This window comes from Sipha flava, unplaced genomic scaffold (assembly GCF_003268045.1).
Source record: "Sipha flava isolate LNK unplaced genomic scaffold, YSA_version1 36_pilon_pilon, whole genome shotgun sequence".
Lineage (NCBI taxonomy): Eukaryota > Metazoa > Arthropoda > Insecta > Hemiptera > Aphididae > Sipha > Sipha flava.
Genome location: NW_020273076.1, coordinates 1,526,862 through 1,544,731, shown reverse-complemented (window position 1 = coordinate 1,544,731; position 17,870 = coordinate 1,526,862). Strand labels below are relative to the sequence as shown.

Sequence of the window (17,870 nt, the reverse complement as noted above, 5' to 3'; positions counted from 1 at the left end):
AAGAAGTTTAGTAACGTTTTGGAGTACTTAAAATCGTTGAACGTGCTCAATCGTGACATGAAAACGCAGGCAAAAAAATACACCGTGCTCAAGCGTGTTGCACCCGCCTGAACACATCAGATGTTATACGTGTGCATCTTCTTATACCGTATAATTATCACGAATCCGTACGTCGCAAACACCTATAATTACTATCATTATTACCATTAGTCTTATTATTTCTATAACAATCATTATCATTATTGTTTCTGTTGAAAACAATTATATTTAAACTTGACCGAATCCAATACTGCTATGCCGTAAAATGTAAACATCACATATTATTGTATTACGTTATGTACGGACAGCATATTATTTACTGCAGCTGTTACGTTCTCACGGTGACGATTATCTTGGGATTTTTTTTTTTTTTGGCCATTGTTACTTATTTGCCAGTGACGGTACATTTGCACGTTATTACGATGACTTGCGATTCCCTAATGCCATATCGTAACGTATCGCTGTTGTCGTCGAATAAGGCGGATCGTGTAAATACTACGCGTACGCAAACGCTTTCTGAGCCGACGTTTAATAAAGATTAAAAGTGAACGTCGCAGCAGCCACGGGACTCGCGCAGTATGTAATACACTGTACCACGTGAATGTGCGATAAATAATAATATTTAATCGTTTTAAACGGACGCGCAAAGGTTATTATTATTATTACTATGTTGATAAAGGAATATGTTTCTGAGTTATAATTTTGCCGTGACGGGGAAGGGGGTGGGAACAAAAAGAAATAAAACGTTTTTCGTAAACATTCACACGTGGGGGTAATTTGTCACACAATAAATTTTTTCGGAAGTCCTACACATGTTACTAGGATGGTTTTGCACAATGTAAAATAATGGGACTAAATCCATCAACGTGCGATTCGTTCCGAAGTCAACAGTGTACCGAGGGAACTAACATGAAATTGAATTTTTTTTTTCGCATATTTAGCCCAACGCTACTCTTTTTCCCTCTTTCTCCCTTTTTAAACTCATTTCCTGGGAAAAATAACACGATTAGATTCCGGAGATGACAGTTTACTTTCGTTGTCAGAATTTCCTACGTATTCATTACGTCCGTACATCTTTTGCATTTATACCCAACGTTTTATATATTATGCATTAAATGATTCAATCTCGCATCGAAAATAAATGCAAAAATCCCTAAAGGTTTTTTATTTTTTTGAGTATTATATTTACACAGAAATTGAAGTTAAATATTTCTTATCGATATCTCAGATGAGGATTGATGTAAAAAATAGCATTTGTAAAATATTTACGAATATTGTTCGAGTTCCATTTGATCGTTTTTGAAACGCGAATGATTTTCAAAAGCGTATTATTATATTACTATCCTGTAATACCGCGATATGTTTGAAACACTTCGGGACAAACACTTGTTCAAAAAGCGATACTGTCATACGGTGTAAATGTTCGAAACGTCTGTACTTGATCAGTAAAACCAACAAACTTTCAACTTAAAATAATTAAGTATGGTAATCGGGTAGTGGATTATATACTCGTATTATTATAATGCGGTTGGTATCAATGCGAACTATGTCGAATTTTTGTAATTTTTGTCTTTATTTTATTCTCTATAAAATTCAATTAAACCCAACTAAATGTTTGACGAACACCTTAATGAAAGGGAATCGGAAAAATATTCTTATCGTCTCTCGCAATCGACATTTTATCGAGAATCCTACGGCAAAATTTTATAACGCAATAGTTATAATACTAGCACGCAGTACGTATACGCGACGCGATACGCGTACACTGAGACATGCGCATATTATGTAAATACAGCTCAGTATATAATATTTTAATTAAAAGCGTTATATCACAATTAAAACGGTTATTGTTTTCAAAACCGTTTCACCAGTAATAACAACGTTTGAGACTCTTACAGAGATTCAGATCTTTGCACTCTGCACCCTCTACATGCAGTCCTTTTTGTTATGCGAGCGCACATGTCCGCTGACGTGAAAACATTGTTCGGTCGTGCGTTTATTCCAACGTTACAAAACTTTGACGTCATACAGGATTATTAGTTCCGATAAGTATAAGAAACTGTGCATAACTTACATGAAAATATTACAGGCTTAAAAAATTTGATTCTGGGTTAAAATTTTGTAATAATAACAATTCGATCGAAATGATCGGGATTTGTGTTTTAACGATGCGTAACGTATACACGCGATGACGTACAATACGGATACATTACGGCTTCAAAACGGAGGTTTTATTTCATTCGTACAAGTGACTTTTGCGTTATATTTGTGTGCGTGTGTGTGTATGTGTTTGTGTCCGTGTGTGGTTTTATGAATAGAAAATTAAAATGCATTTGTAACTTTCACTAAATTATTCTGTGCACCTGGCAATATGAAATTGTAATAATCCTTACCACGTGTAAGGTGTGTATGTTTGTGTACTATTACTTCATGTTGCGTATGGGCGATCTTGTTTTAATATTGTAATTATACATGCGGCATACGCTTATGCTTCGGAAAGTGTTTGCTGCCCCTACGAGCGTAATACAATTACATAAATGAAACAAATAGTTACCAAGAGCTGAAAATCGATTAATTTTGTGTAGGTACTGCAATATTTGAACCGCAATAGCAAATTTCTATAAAAATCGCATGATCTTATAGTTGTGATGATGCAATTGTTTTTCGGCTGTTTCTTTTGTTAAAGATCGGATTTAAATGCGAAAAGAATATTTACACGTAGTTTACGACAGTTCTTTCTAAACACGAAATTTCATATATACTTCAGAAAGTTTAAAACTTTTATTTTCCATTTTTTCTTTTCTCTCCCTCCCCTCCACTGTTTACGTCGGTTTTCGTGTTTTAGAGCACCTTGGCATTCGTTATAGATTGTTTTATTTATGATCATTGCATACGTTTATCAAATATATCTTAAAGAATTAAGCTTATGAGAAAAAAAAATAGAACATATTAAATAATAAAACTAAGATTTTATCTTATGCTTTGATATTATATTATCACGAACAACAACACTAAAAAAGAAACGTAAAAAAAAAAAAATGTTCATTTATTTCAATTTTACTTTTTTTTAAACCATATTTTTTAACGGATTATTGTTGTTAATTGGCATTTTTTAAAAAATAATAATCTGACCATAAAGATAAATCAATTTCTTAAAGCATTTAAATAAACATTTACATATTTAAAACAAATACTACATTTTTATTTAATATTTACTGTTTTAGATGGTTTCCAATGCAGTAAAACCTTAATACCTTCATGTATACTAATTATATCTTAATACAAAAAATCGATTTTATACTTGAAATCATTGACCTATATTACATATGAACTTCTAGATTTAGAAGGAAACCATTTATTATATGTATTAATGTATTACAATTAACAATATCATATAAGTATACAATGATTGTTTTATAGCTTTTGGCAAATTGTATACATAAATTTTAAACAATTTCGAGCACATACATAATAACGTATGTAGGTAGATAGTTTAATAAAAATATATATTTATGTACATTTTTATATAATCAAAACTGTTAGAATATATTACTTATGGTGACTAATTTTAAAATATGATAATTTATTGTTACAGAGTACGACTATTACGAATTATTAATATACGAAGTTGATATAAAATAACTACACGTTTTACATTTAAGGTAAGTAATATTTATGACTTATTAAGTAGATATAATATGCTTCTAATATTACATTTTCCAATGTTCATTATAAATCATAATATTTACAATAATCATGTTGTACAGATATAAACATACTATTTGTTCATAACATCATGTACTTTTTAAAGGATCCAGGTTACATGTCTGGAATCACTTTATTAAATTTAAATATCTTTACTATGTTCATTCTTCCATACATACTATGTGTATATAATATACTGTTATACATCAAAGTAATATTAATTTCTAAATAGTGTTTTTTATGAAAATGTTAATATGTGTAATTAAAATAAACACACAAAATAATTGTTAATAATATAGGGATAAAAGTGTTAAATCATAATTGTAAAATAATGTTAATATTTTTAATTTGATATCCAAACAACTTTTATAACTAATAACTTATAAATATCAAAACATTGATATTTTATTTTATAAAACTTTTATGATTTTAGAACATTGAAATACATTTTTATTGGATTTATATAAGATAACATTTGTTAATCGATAAGGTGCTTAACGTACAAAATTTATATTTTGAGAAACTCTAATCTTAGAGCTTTGAATTAGATTTAACTATGAATCCCTCACTAGTATTCACTATTATTATAATATTTGTATATTTCTACTATGTACACTGTTAGGTACATTTAACATAAAGCTATAAATGCTCTTATTAAATTTCTTTAAAACAACGTCATTGTTGATCAATTTTTGTTGTTCCATATATTTTGTGATTAAGTTTTATAGTATTGTGGTCGCGTTTAAGTTGTATTGTAAATAAAGTTCTTAATCATTCGTAATGTTTAGTAATAAAAATATGAAAAAAAAAAAAAAATAAAATAAAATAAAATAACAACCTCAAGACTTAAATATTCAGTCATAGTTCTTATAAACTTATTAAAAAATTAACTTTCATATGCTTATATATTACATTATAAAAATATGTGCCTGATATTTTCCTTTATCAAAATTATATTGATTTATTAATTTTATTAAAAAAGAAAATAAATAGAAAATTATTCACATTATTATATGCTATACAAAATTGTATTTTTTGAGGGTATATAACATAAGTAATACATACATCTTATTTCAATTAAATCCTCACATAGGTTGATAAATTATACTCCGTTCGAACATTCTATGTATACCAATAATATATTTTTTTTATATAATCAGATATTTATTTGTGTTAATATTACATACAATTAACATAATGTATTATAAAAATTCCTTTCATCACGCATTTAATTTTTTTACTGTAAATTAATTTTTAACACTGACCATTGTCTAATATCGTATTATATTAATTGAGTCCAAATTTTTTTACCTTTTTTTTTTATTTATTTATTTTTTTTTTTTAATATCTAATTTATTATTAAATATAAATTATATCCTAAATACAATTAGTGTTAATATATCATTCAAATAATGGATGCTATATTATTTTTTTCAAGTCACCACTTTATTAATTTATAAATTTACTGAAATAAGCGACTTTAATTACTACAGTACACACATTTTAAATTAGTGTATATATTGGTAAAGTATAAAGTAAATTATTATTTAAAGAAATAAAGTACAATTTTAAGTATTGTACAACTAATTATTTTTAAATATAAAACGTTATAAAGCCACCTTAAACAAATGTAATGTAATTTTATGGAACTATTAAAATTGTTGTTGATACATCCTCGAAACGAGAACAATTGGTATAAATTTAGTATACATACATTTATATATGCAATAATACATATACACAATAATTCACATAGTTATCTAAATATATTATTAGATTTTCAAAAATCTGTTAATCTAGTGAGAAATTTATTTTTATTTTTTGTATACTCGTACTATTTCATTTCAAACAGAACATGTGCATTACTACAAATATTAGCTCTTCGCAGATTCTCTAAATTATTTTTAAATATGTTGTATAAACTATCATAATAATTGTTATATTGGTAATATTTAAACAATGTTTATGTACTAGATATAAATATATTTTATGTTTAAAATGTTTTCCAAAAAACGGAATAATTCCAAATCGGAAGTCATGACAGCTGTGTACCTTAATTACGAAAAAAAGATATTCATGATGAGCTGTGAAATTCAAAATACGGTAGTAATCGCATGTCTAAGTGTATGGATGGATATTTATTTTCATTAAAAAAATATCTTATATCGATCGCTTTGTAATTATTATTGTAATATTATCACGAACGATATTTTACGATCTCGTGATGTGGTCAGAGGTCACAATAGATATAAAATGAATACGGGCAAAGAAAGTATATTATGAATAATAGACGCAATAATTGTACTCGACGAGAAACGATAAATGCTCGACTCAAATAGTATACGACTATGAGACGACGATGATAACGGTCGGTGAACGCATAGGTCGGTGAATACACGCGTCAGTCGCGGAAAGACGAAGACGGTACATTATAATAATATTGTCATCGTCTTTACTACGAATGCGATGATAGGGAGAACGGTGCCGGAAAAGCGTTTTGAAAATTCTCTGGGGAAGCTACAATGTTGAATCGGAGATCCCATTATTGTTAGAGATAAAGGAAGGAAAAAGACGAAATAGTTTAGTAGGAATGGTGGTAATGTAGCCGTTTAGAGCAAGATAGTTAGATAGTGATTTCTTTATTCTTTATTTGTCTAAGTACCAGGTGGTGAAATTTACATTTTCAAAAATTAGAATAATACAAGAAGCTTTAGACATTTTTATTTCAATGTAAATATTTTCGAAAAAAAAAACTTGGAGTAATCGTGTGTTCGCAACACAACGAATTTTGCAATTTTTTAGATTGGAGTCCCGGAACAGTATTAGCAAGTAGATAAGGATCTAAAACTAACAAGCCGTTATAATAAAGATTAAACATACAAAAAATATTTTATAAATCTTTACATCTGTATTATATATTTCATATTATTTCATAGTTCACTATTCGTATATTTATTTACAATATATGTATATACACGACACACAGTTAGTGGGACAATGATCGATTTGGTAAAAGACGATAATGAAAACTCGAGGACTGCAAGATTCAACTCGAAATAGCACGTTAATACGGGACCGGTTTGTAAGCTGGTGTGGGCCTGTAGATGGGTGCAGCGGGTGGGTTGGATTGATAGCCTTCCTTCTTGACTTCGACGTTGAAAACATTATCATCAGCAGTGTACTCGACGACGGGGTGCCGTCGGCCTCGGCTAGGCCGTAGTATCCCTTCACCGTCTTGCCATCGCTGGTCTTGGCTCGGCTTTTTACGTCATATGTGCTCGGGTCATTCATGGAGTACTCGAAGTCGTACGGGATCGGCAGACAGGCGGGCTCGGGCGCATAAGCCTTGAACACTGGGTAGGCAGGGACTGACGTGTAAGTCACGAACTTGTACGCAGGTGTTGAGTATTGAGCCAGGACCCCGTATGGGCTACGCAAATCGTGAGGATCATCAGCTGAAAAGATACGTATATTCAGTCCATTAGCACAAGACTATGTTATTGTGATCGTTGGACTTCACAGGCAGAACTATAGTTGTTACATAAAGTGTTACTTTTGAGGCAATTTCGTACAGATGATTGCTGGTCCAGTCCAGTGTACTTGTTGGTGTGCTGATAAAACACGGCAATGATCACTGGTAATTTTAATCTACGTTGTTACGGTATTTATATCGTTAGAGTCACATTAGTTTACTATCTCTTCCAAATATATTTTTTATTTTAATAAAAGTTCATTTAAGAACATATAATTATAATTATTAAAACGGTCACCGCAAATCAACTGTCTAATGTAGATCAATATTACGTTTCTACATGTGTTAAACTGGTAGGACAATTGTCAACGTTGATCTTTTCATTATTTGTAAGTTCAAAAGTAACTAGTTCAAACGATTATTTTTATAGATCTGAATGCATTTTTGTCACGCACGGTGATCGAGAATCTTAATAAAAGTAACATATTCTTAGACTGGTCTTTCACACTACAACTGATTATGAGCGACTTTTGTTCATACGTAGTCGAATGACTACGTACAAATCATCCCGATCTTGAGAATATTATTGGCGCCCTAAGAATAAGTCCGATTTATTTGTGCGACTACGTGCGATTCCCCTCTACCTGCGAATCATTCACAACTGGATAGGATTTTTGTACGACTTAACTAAACTAAGCTGGTAAAGTTTTTTTTTTTTTTTTTTTGAATAGTGAAGAAAGTTTTTGAACTGTAAAAGAGATCTGTAAAAAACTATATTATTATTACCCAATTGATAATTTAATGCGGAATTAACTGTAAATTATCAGATATACCAAATATTAATTTTAAATGAATTAATTCAAAACTGTTGCTACTGGACAACTTCTTTTTTAATCAAGTTATATATCATAAAATAAAAAATACAAAACATGCTTATATTAAAAAGAAACTTACAGATTGTACGTATTTAATAAATAAAAAGGACTAAAATTAACAATTTTTTTAGACATTAATTTAGGTACCGAATCCGACAAAAAGTCAATATAATAAATATTAATATAATTTATAATTTAATGGGAACAATAAGAGAAGGGGGTAAGTTAATGATTTATGTAAAATACCCTATTGTATATTATTGATCTACATTTTAAATTAATATCTACAATAACCTTACTATTGCCTATGTACTCAAGGATGATTCATCAAAATAATCGAAATAATAATATAGTAATGAAAATATTTGATTAAAATTGTAAAAGCTATTGTTAGGAACGTTTAAATTCTTAAAGTTCAATGTTATTATTTTATTTTTAGAGTTTTCGAAATAGTATATTAATACCTTTTACTTTTACTTACCGTTATGAACAGTATATTTGGCTGAAAATTGATTCAGTCGTATAACCAGCCAACGTATAATCAATGAGTATTCGTTCAGAATTACTTACGACTAACAAATTCACATAACTGGTCACTTACAGTGTAAAAAATGTTATGAATTGGTACATAAAGGATGAATGGTATTGAAAAATAAAATCGAATAAGAAAACCATGATGTTCGATAAATACATATTTATATTTATGTTTACATAATAAATACATAATAAGTTATGGTATCCATTGTCATTTACATTAATATGTGGCAACATATATAAGACTTAAACCACGGTTTAATATGAACACGATAACTCAGGAGTACAAAAAAAAAAAAGAAGAAAGATGTCGAAGAAAAAAGATGACGCGTAGGTGTCATATGACTAAGAAAATTAGTATGCTGGCTTGTAAGCCAGTGCGGAGTAAGATGGTGCAGAGTATGCTGGCTTGTAAGCCGGTGCGGAGTAAGATGGTGCAGAGTATGCTGGCTTGTAAGCCGGTGCGGAGTATGCCGGTGCGGAGTAAGCTGGTGCGGAGTAAGCTGGTGCAGAGTAGGCCGGTGCAGAGTATGCTGGTGCGGAGTAAGCGGGCTTGTAGGCCGGAGCGGAGTAAGACGGTGCAGAGTATGCTGGTTTGTAAGCTGGGGCCTTGTATCCTGATCCTTCGATTTTCTTGACGTCAGCGTTGAAACCGTAAGAGTCAGCGGTGTATTCGACGATACGGGTGGAACCGTCAGCTTCGACGAGGCTGTAGGATCCCTTGACGTTGCCGTATCCGTCGCTGGATTCTTGTTGGCTGTGGATGTCGTAGGTGTGTGGGTCGTTTACGGCGTACTCGAAGCTGTACGGGGCCGGAGCGTAAGCGGGCTCCGGAGCGTAAGCCTTTGGTGCGGCGTAAGCGGGTGCCGAGTAAGCTGGCTTGTAGGCCGGGGCGGAGTATTGGGCGAGTGTGGTGGCCACGCAGGCGGCGAAAATGATCATCTGAAAAACAGAAAAAAATTCCATAGAGATTATAAATAAAAACAGTGAAATCGGATTGTTTTTTTTTTTTTTTTTTGTAAAATTCAATCAGTAAATTATATTTTCGATAACTTAACAAGCGAAGCGTATAAATACCTTAGCGGCCATTTTATTTGTTTTGTTTTTTGAAGATCTTGTTGTACCTATGTACTTGATAGTTCGACAGACTGCAACTGTTAGCTGTTTGCTTACAATATTCCGTATTTATATCGATGGATCATTGTAATATCATCCCTTCCTGATACTAATTTGGTTGTTAAACGTAGTAGTGTTACAATTTTTTTTCTCAAACCGGTTGTGCACTATTCATTATTATACTGTGATCAACGTTAATTCGGTTACCGCCTTTTTGCTCTAAATATTCCTTTCCAATCAATCGATTAAACTAAATATGAAGTTAACTCCTTCAAAATATTGTTGAAGCACTTTTACTGTTTAGAAATAATACTCAAAATTACTCAAAATTGTTAGATTCAATCAATATTATTCGTAAATTTTGCATACTTTAGTTATTTTCAAACTTAAAACAATTTTCAACTAGTAAATAGTGATTTGAGTGTTAGGAACGGGGACCTGACTTATTCCACATATTCTATGACTACAGTAAATAACGTTATTGTCTTATTATAAATAATTTGTTTTAAACCTAATTATAATATTTTATCGGTGACTGCATGCGAAAAAAAAGGTCAAATTACACCCATGGTTTTTCAGACAGAAACAAATCCATATAGGTGTTCAACAATACATAATATTATTAATTTTTTTTTGTATGTTTTAAGTTTATCTTCCTTATCTACACTTCATACTAATAAAAATATAATACATTTAGTTTTTAAATTTTTATACATTTAATGTCAATTGTGCTTTCCGGTTAAAAAAAAATAACTTTGTATAAAAAAATGTGAAAATGTGTAAATCGAAATAAAATTAACATACATTGTATATAAAATATAAACTAAAATTAATAATAATAATAATATTTATAAGCCAACTATTCGATGAGTTGTAGACTTAGATTTTATTTTCATACATGTGCTGCGAATTTTAATAAACATCTGTCTGTAATTTTTTCAGAATTTCTAATAGTTCGTAAATATTTAGAATGGAAGAATGGAACATACCATTTAGTTTTGAATGAAAAGATTCACATAATACTATTACGAATGTGGTAGACGAACTAAAAAATGAAGTGCCCTCTCCTCGTATGATTTTATTCTCATCAAATCTTCAAAAAGAAAAAAAGAGCAATAACGAACATTTTGGGGATTTAAAAAAGACAAACCAAATGATCTTATAGTTTTCGAGAGTCAATTCGTATTTCTTATTCGCTTTCCAGCTATATTAAAATATATACAGATATTTTATTAACAGACATACATACATACATATATTCAACAGTGTTTAATGATTTCATTATATTACGAGTATATACAGATAACTATAAAAGTGTTAATCCGCATGAAATAAACCCGTTTACGCATACCGCGCACGCAACTCGAACCTGCCCCTGATAAACCACGGACACAATTCGTACTTGTCACTAATAAACCATGCGTGTAACTCGGTTGTTGTAAGTTTTTATTTCTTTTCGCAGGGGATTCGGCCTATTTTATATAGAGAATTAAGATTAACTTATGTCAACGTACTTTAACAAAAATTACTGTTGTTCATTAAAGAAGTTTTATAGAATATGTCACTGATGAATAATTTCGTCAACATTTTTCTTCTTTTATGTAGTCACACTATTATATAAAATATGTATTTCTTATTTTTAATCAGAATTAATCTTGTATACGCTTACTCTTTTTGACATAAGATATTTGATACATTTATTGAAAACGTCAAAGACATCGATATTATATAAAAAAAAATAAATATTAGAATCGAATTTGTCAATTTGCAATAAAATCATTACAACGTACAAATATTGATTTGAGTTATTAATAAAGGTAATACAAGTATATCGGATAATTAGAAAAATTACTTGTGATATTAAATTTTAAATTATAAAAATTAAAAATTTATTATTATTAATGATATTTATATTAATTATATTTAATAATATACATTATTTAATTAATTAAAAAAATAATAAAATTTTAATTCATTCGTGTGACATAAATAAATTATAATTTTAATTCAATAAATTAAATATTTTTTAAAGCAGAAAATTTAAATGGAGAAGTGACTAAGTTACGTCTACTGAATTATGGAATTATTATATAAATTCTTTGGTTTTAAATCAATAGTATTGATATTTCATTACTGTTTTCAATTATCATTTTGCGTGACATTTTTAAAAGTCATAATGATTAATCTCTTTCTCAAAATCAAACAAGCTAATGCCTAATTTATAAAAAAAAGTTCAGCTATAAAATTTATAATTTTAGTTAACTTAGTTAACTTAGACTGCCAGCATCTCCTTTAATGCTCAATCAATAAAAATTATCATTCTTAATCCAACGCATATTACTCCCGACAGTTATACATTCTAAAATAGTTTCTATAATAATTTTTTTTAAATAAATCATGATTATGTTTGTGTCAAGAAAATAATAGGAACATAATACGTTTTTATTTTTTTTTTTTTATATTATACAGTCCATTAAAGCCTTTTACATGATCCCACCAAATTTCTCCATCTATTCCTGTCCATCGTGTTATTCATTCGTTCATTCGTTTTGAGTTGTCGGAATCTAAAATATTCTTCCTCGCCCTGTCTAACTATCTCTGGCGACGTTTTCCTCTCGCTTTTTTTGGAGGGTTTTCACTTAGATGTTTCTTATAAGACTATCGACAGCTCACGGAACGTGAGCAATTCCCACTTTAAGTATTCTGCCTTCAGGAATAATCTATTATTCTGGTTGTTAAATAATATTTCCAGATCTTTATTTTTCCTTCTATCATATTCATCATTTCGAAGTCGAATAGGTCCGTGAATTTTCAGATTATTTAATATACGTATAATAATAATAATATGTATAAGTATTAATTAATATGGGTTTTGGTAGTGTGTAATGGAAGAGATATATCAATTTAAACACAAATATTAAAGTTGAAAACCAACGAGTAGGGCACTTAAAAAATATATAAATAAATGTTTTTTTGTAAAATCAAGGTATCGGTATGGGATTTACAAAAAAAAAAAAACACCGTAACTAACGAAAGAGAAAGTTCAGTAACATTGAATTTTTCGACGGTGACCAAGGTCCGTAATTTGTAAAACACATAATTTAGCAATCTCGTAAATATCTATATAAAAAAAAAAAAAAAAAAAAAAAAGCGTTTGCGTTTTGACGATCATACCGGATAATAACGACCGCAGTGCCTACCGTAGGAGCTGAAAGGACACGTGGCCAAATAATGCCGTACAACGTTAATGCATAAGCGAGAGGAAGGGATAACAAAAACACATGGACTGTAGTAAATGTACACGTACTTTATTCATAAAACTAATGCAACAGGTGACGCGCGTGATAACGCAATGATAGCATAACGAGTCGGTTGACGGATGAGAATGATTCGGCGTCGGTGGCGGTGGTGGCTGTCGGATTGACGTAACTGCCGACGATACCGATATGATGATGTGATGTTAGTCGGATTGTTCTGTCGTTCTCACGACATTAGTATGCCCGTTTATACGTGGCGGCGATCGGCCTGTACACCGGTGCGGCGGCGATCGACCTGTATGCTGGGGCGGCGTACGCGACGGGGCTGCCCTCCTTCTTGACGACCGCGTTGAACCCGTAGTCGTCGGCCGTGTACTCGACGATCCTCTTGGTGCCGTCCGGCTCGACCAGGCTATAGTAACCCTTCACCGTCTTACCGTCGCTGGCCTCGGCTTGGCTCTTCACGTCACCAGTCTGATAGTCGTTCACGGCGTACTCGAAGTTGTATGGGGCCGGCGGGTAAGCGGGCTCAGCGACCGCGTACGGCTTGTAAGCAGCGTACACCGGGGCCGGGCTGTACGCCGGTTTGTAGAAGGCCGCGGGCGCGGCGTACTGGGCCAAGGCGACGGACACATAGGCGGCTAGGAAGATGATCTGGAAGAAAAACCCACGGGACATTAGCGATCACCGGTGCAGCGGGTAACAAGAAGGCCGAGGGGTCACTGAGAGTGTGCGGGGACTCCGTTACGACGACGATAGTCCTTCGACGTTCCGGGATTGGTTGCTGACCCGGGTTGCTGCGATACGAAGGGATTGGCGAGCGTGTGTACGAGCTGTAACCGCTGTCCCGGTACAAACATGACGGTACGGTAATTTGTCATGAATCACGGGCTTGATAATATACAATGGGTACGCGTGTGCATTACTATTTCATCGGATCGAATTTTTTTATTCGGTACTGTGTTTGTCTAACGATTGCCTTCGAACGAGACCTCATCGAATTCTGTTCGCCCGTTGCACCGCCTCGCTTGGAAAGTTCGAATGAAAACGTACCGGCCTGTTATTGAATTATCAATGGAATCTTATAATTATTAGGCGACCGAACAGACAAGTACTAGTGTAGGTTATGCGTAACGTGATTTTGCGAGTGAAATAAGGAGCAAGATCAAGTCAAGATAGTCCGTAAAATGTTGCGCATGCTTGTTGGGAACAACTTTTTAAAAAAAAAAAAAAAAAAAATGGTAATACACCTAACTCTTGGGAACGCCATGGAGTGGTACATCAAGTAGCGGATCGCGTTAAGAACCACCTTACAAATGTTTCGAATACCTTATGCGAAATTCGATTTAATTTTGTTATATCCAGTTCCCTATACGAACTTGCACATATATCCAAGCGATGAATAATGTTAACAATAATATTATGATATTATAATGTAGTATAGTTATATGTTATAAAATATGATATGCCGTATTACCTTTGCTGCCATTTTTGATTTGAAACTTGTTCTGCGTAGTTTAGGTTTACTGAAAGAAAACTCGTTTTTACACGACGATAAACACTGGTGACGATTCCAAAGAGTGTTGTGGTATTTATATCAAAAGTCGCAAGATTTAATATCCCTCCCAAATGCGTTTTTCCATACAAATTCATCTTTATTGTATTGAACCGGTTGTACAGAGTAGTTCAATAATATGTATAAAGGTATGATGTGCGTAAGAAAATTGAAAAAAAAAATAACAGCTTCGAGTTTTACACAATTTCCAGTTGCCTTAAAACACAGATTGTTCAATGTATTTGTTTTTTATTCGAATAACAACCATTAAAACATTATAATCCATTGGGTGGGTACATCTACATAATAATATGTAATCAAAATATATGTATTATTCATTTTATTCGAGTTATGTATTATTTTAATATTTTATTTTTGTTTTTTTTTTTTTTTTTTATTAAACATTGCAAATGCATAAAATGTTAAATAATGCGTTTTAACAACAATTTTTTTTTTGAATTTCATAATAATATAAATTTGTATCTTTATAGTACTTAATACATTAAATTAAATGTTTTTCGTAATTTAAACAAGATACGTTGAACATGATTTAAATATATGTTTATAGTTAATGTCAAAATAAAAGTTAATCAAAACACTTTTGAGTAATAATAATTTACTACGATATTGATACAACTTTTAATGTACAATGATTATATTTAATTATCCTATCGTATAACCATTTATAAAACCATGAGAACACTATTATAATGGATGTTATATTTCCATCGCAAAATATTTTATTTATTATAACAAAATACATAGTTTTAAATTGCTTAATGTAACTTTAAATATTAAAATAAATCAAACAAAAAGGAAGCTTTGAATTATTAGTCATACGTTAAAATAAGTACTCTATGTATTATAAAATATATAAAATAGTTAATGTTTCTATTTTCTTTATGTGAATGTGTGAATGAATTAAAATGCTCTCAACCCAAAATTGCTAAACCGGTATTATCAATAAAAAATTAGAATTATATGATATTTTTCTTTGTTTTTTAACTATGAAAAAGTTAAATTGTGTTTAACTTATAATGTTAAGTAATATAAAAGATGTATTATAAATAAAATAATTTATACAATAAAATAATATTATACATTTTTTAGGGTTTATGGAAAAACTTATGTACATTAATTTTGATCACATTGCAATGGTCTGCATCGGCTCATTTCGATTCCAAAAAATGATCCTCTTAGGTTGGGTGGCAAACACCGAGGACGTATGCTTTAGCCTATGACGATCGTGTGCTAATAATCGCATTCTGTGGGCAGCGGACATGACGACAACGCTTTGTCGGAAACGTTTATTGCGTTCTTGGTATCGCGTCCGCGTCCTCGGCATAACTTTTTATAATTCGTGACCGCACGGCGACCGCATTTCCTGTCACGGAGGTCCGTCACGGAACCTTAGAACCTTAGTCCTTATCGCCTTGCTGCGCTTGTCAATCTCCAACGTTCTTGATGTTTTATCTGCAGGCTTTGTCTGTATCGAAGTTCTGGTGTCCGGCGAACGCCCCATGTGTGATAACCCTTTTCGTGAGGGACACGAAAATTATCAGTAGTAAAAGTTTGGCAAAGTACAAAAACGCATTTTACTTGATATAGGTGCACTTGACCATTATTTCTTACAGGAAATCATGACGGTTTTAACGTATAGTATATCGCACTTTTTGCAAATGATTAAATGTCTCAATCTTTTGTTTGCATGTACTTGTGTCGTAACATGTATTCTATTACAAGTAAAAATATATGTTTACTGAATGATTTTTTGTCAAAATGTTATCATTACCACTATGAATTTGTTTAAAAATTAATAATATTTGTAAAAAAAACAAAAACGTATACAATGACATGAAGAAATTTGATGTTGTCACCCTTCAGTCTACAGTATGTTTCAAATATCCTGAAACAATCACATTGTAATCAATTATTTTTAACATTTTCTTTGTAGGATGTACCGTCATTTCGACACGCGATAAATATACGTGGTCATTTGGATGCACGACAGTTGGTTGCGTACGACAATTGGTCGTATGTAATTTTGACGAATGCTACATTTGGTCGCGCGTCATTCTGTCGCTAAATAGCTTTACTCATACTTTTATCATATAAATATTCTCCGCATAATTTATCCTATTTGCTTATTGTACATATGTTACAGATTGTAAATTTTTTATTTTAATAAAAAAATATATATATTTATATTTATAATAAATAATATCATAATTTTACAGTATAACTCTAGTAATTCATCATTATTTTTATATTATAACACCACTAAATATGAATTGAAACATTACATTTAAATATTAGCAAGTTAATGATATTTTCTAACTCAATTAAGTTAATTGAGTTCATGTTCAATTAAGTTAACAATGAAGTTAAAAAATATGGTTAAATTAACTAAACTTAAATTAATAAGTTAAGTTGATTACAAAGAAAAAAAATATATTTACATTAAACTCTGATATAAGAGATATATATAATAACAATTTACAACAGATCTTATTTAACATTAACGTTAGTGAAAATGTAGAAAAATCTTACCATATTCTAATTAGAGTAGAAAAATATAAAAATAAATTTGTGTTAATTTATGTATGGTTTGTTATTATTCATTTTTCATACAAATCACTTATGATAAACATAATTTTAAAAAAATATTCTTTTTAATGTTCAATAACAGTATGAAAACTAAAAATAATTATTGCAGCTTATGAGATACAAAACATTAAATTAAATATATAACATTAATTAACTTTATTAAAATCTTAACAAACAAAAAAATACAATGGACAGGTTAATCAAAATACCTATTGATTTTCAATAAAAGTGTCATCTTTAAATACTCATCAGCTATTGAATTTCTTCTCTTATTCAATAATATTTAATAATACAATAGATTATGGAATAATTTTAATAATAATAGAGTAAAATTATTATTATAATTATTTAGTCATTACACTATGGCAACACTTTACAACAATCATATAGAATTATACCAACACAAAATAGACATAATTTCGAGTATAATAAATTTTATTATTTTAAACTTATTATACATACATTGACTGATAATAATGTAAGATTATTATATAGTATAGTTATAAGACAAAATTGTGATAATTGAAATTTTTATGATATAATAAAAAGAAAAAATATATAAATGGGACGAAATGACGCGTGACTAAATGTCATATAACCTCATTGTAAATATAATTTTTCAATCGATATTTAGAACTAACTAACTAAATCTGTCAAACAATTAATTGCAATTGAATTGAATGAATTGAAACAAATTCAAACAGAACATA

The 17,870-nt window shown here is 30.6% G+C and overlaps 3 protein-coding genes and 1 pseudogene across 4 annotated transcripts in view; 1 reads left to right on the top strand and 3 right to left on the bottom strand.

Moving 5' to 3' along the window:
* The first annotated feature begins 3,630 nt into the window (after positions 1-3,630).
* LOC112687940 (Kv channel-interacting protein 2-like) overlaps positions 3,631-17,870 on the top strand; it is a 325,918-nt gene continuing 311,678 nt past the window's right edge. The window contains exon 1 of one of the 2 annotated variants that reach the window (XM_025560935.1): positions 3,631-3,701. The gene's annotated coding sequence lies outside the window, so the exon portion shown is untranslated. The remainder of the gene's footprint in view (positions 3,702-17,870) is intronic. The other variant, XM_025560936.1, reaches the window with a different exon arrangement.
* Positions 6,657-8,721, bottom strand: LOC112687989 (annotated as a pseudogene).
* LOC112687942 (cuticle protein 7-like) lies at positions 8,811-9,814 on the bottom strand. The gene is made up of 2 exons (XM_025560944.1): positions 9,703-9,814; positions 8,811-9,567 (listed from the first exon to the last, which is right to left on the bottom strand). Exons 1-2 carry the CDS (start codon positions 9,712-9,714, stop codon positions 8,980-8,982), a joined length of 600 nt encoding a protein of 199 aa, XP_025416729.1. The 5' UTR covers positions 9,715-9,814; the 3' UTR covers positions 8,811-8,979.
* On the bottom strand, positions 13,029-14,584 carry LOC112687947 (cuticle protein 7-like). The gene is made up of 2 exons (XM_025560948.1): positions 14,476-14,584; positions 13,029-13,652 (listed from the first exon to the last, which is right to left on the bottom strand). The coding sequence occupies exons 1-2, from the start codon at positions 14,485-14,487 to the stop codon at positions 13,233-13,235; spliced, it is 432 nt and encodes a 143-aa protein (XP_025416733.1). The 5' UTR covers positions 14,488-14,584; the 3' UTR covers positions 13,029-13,232.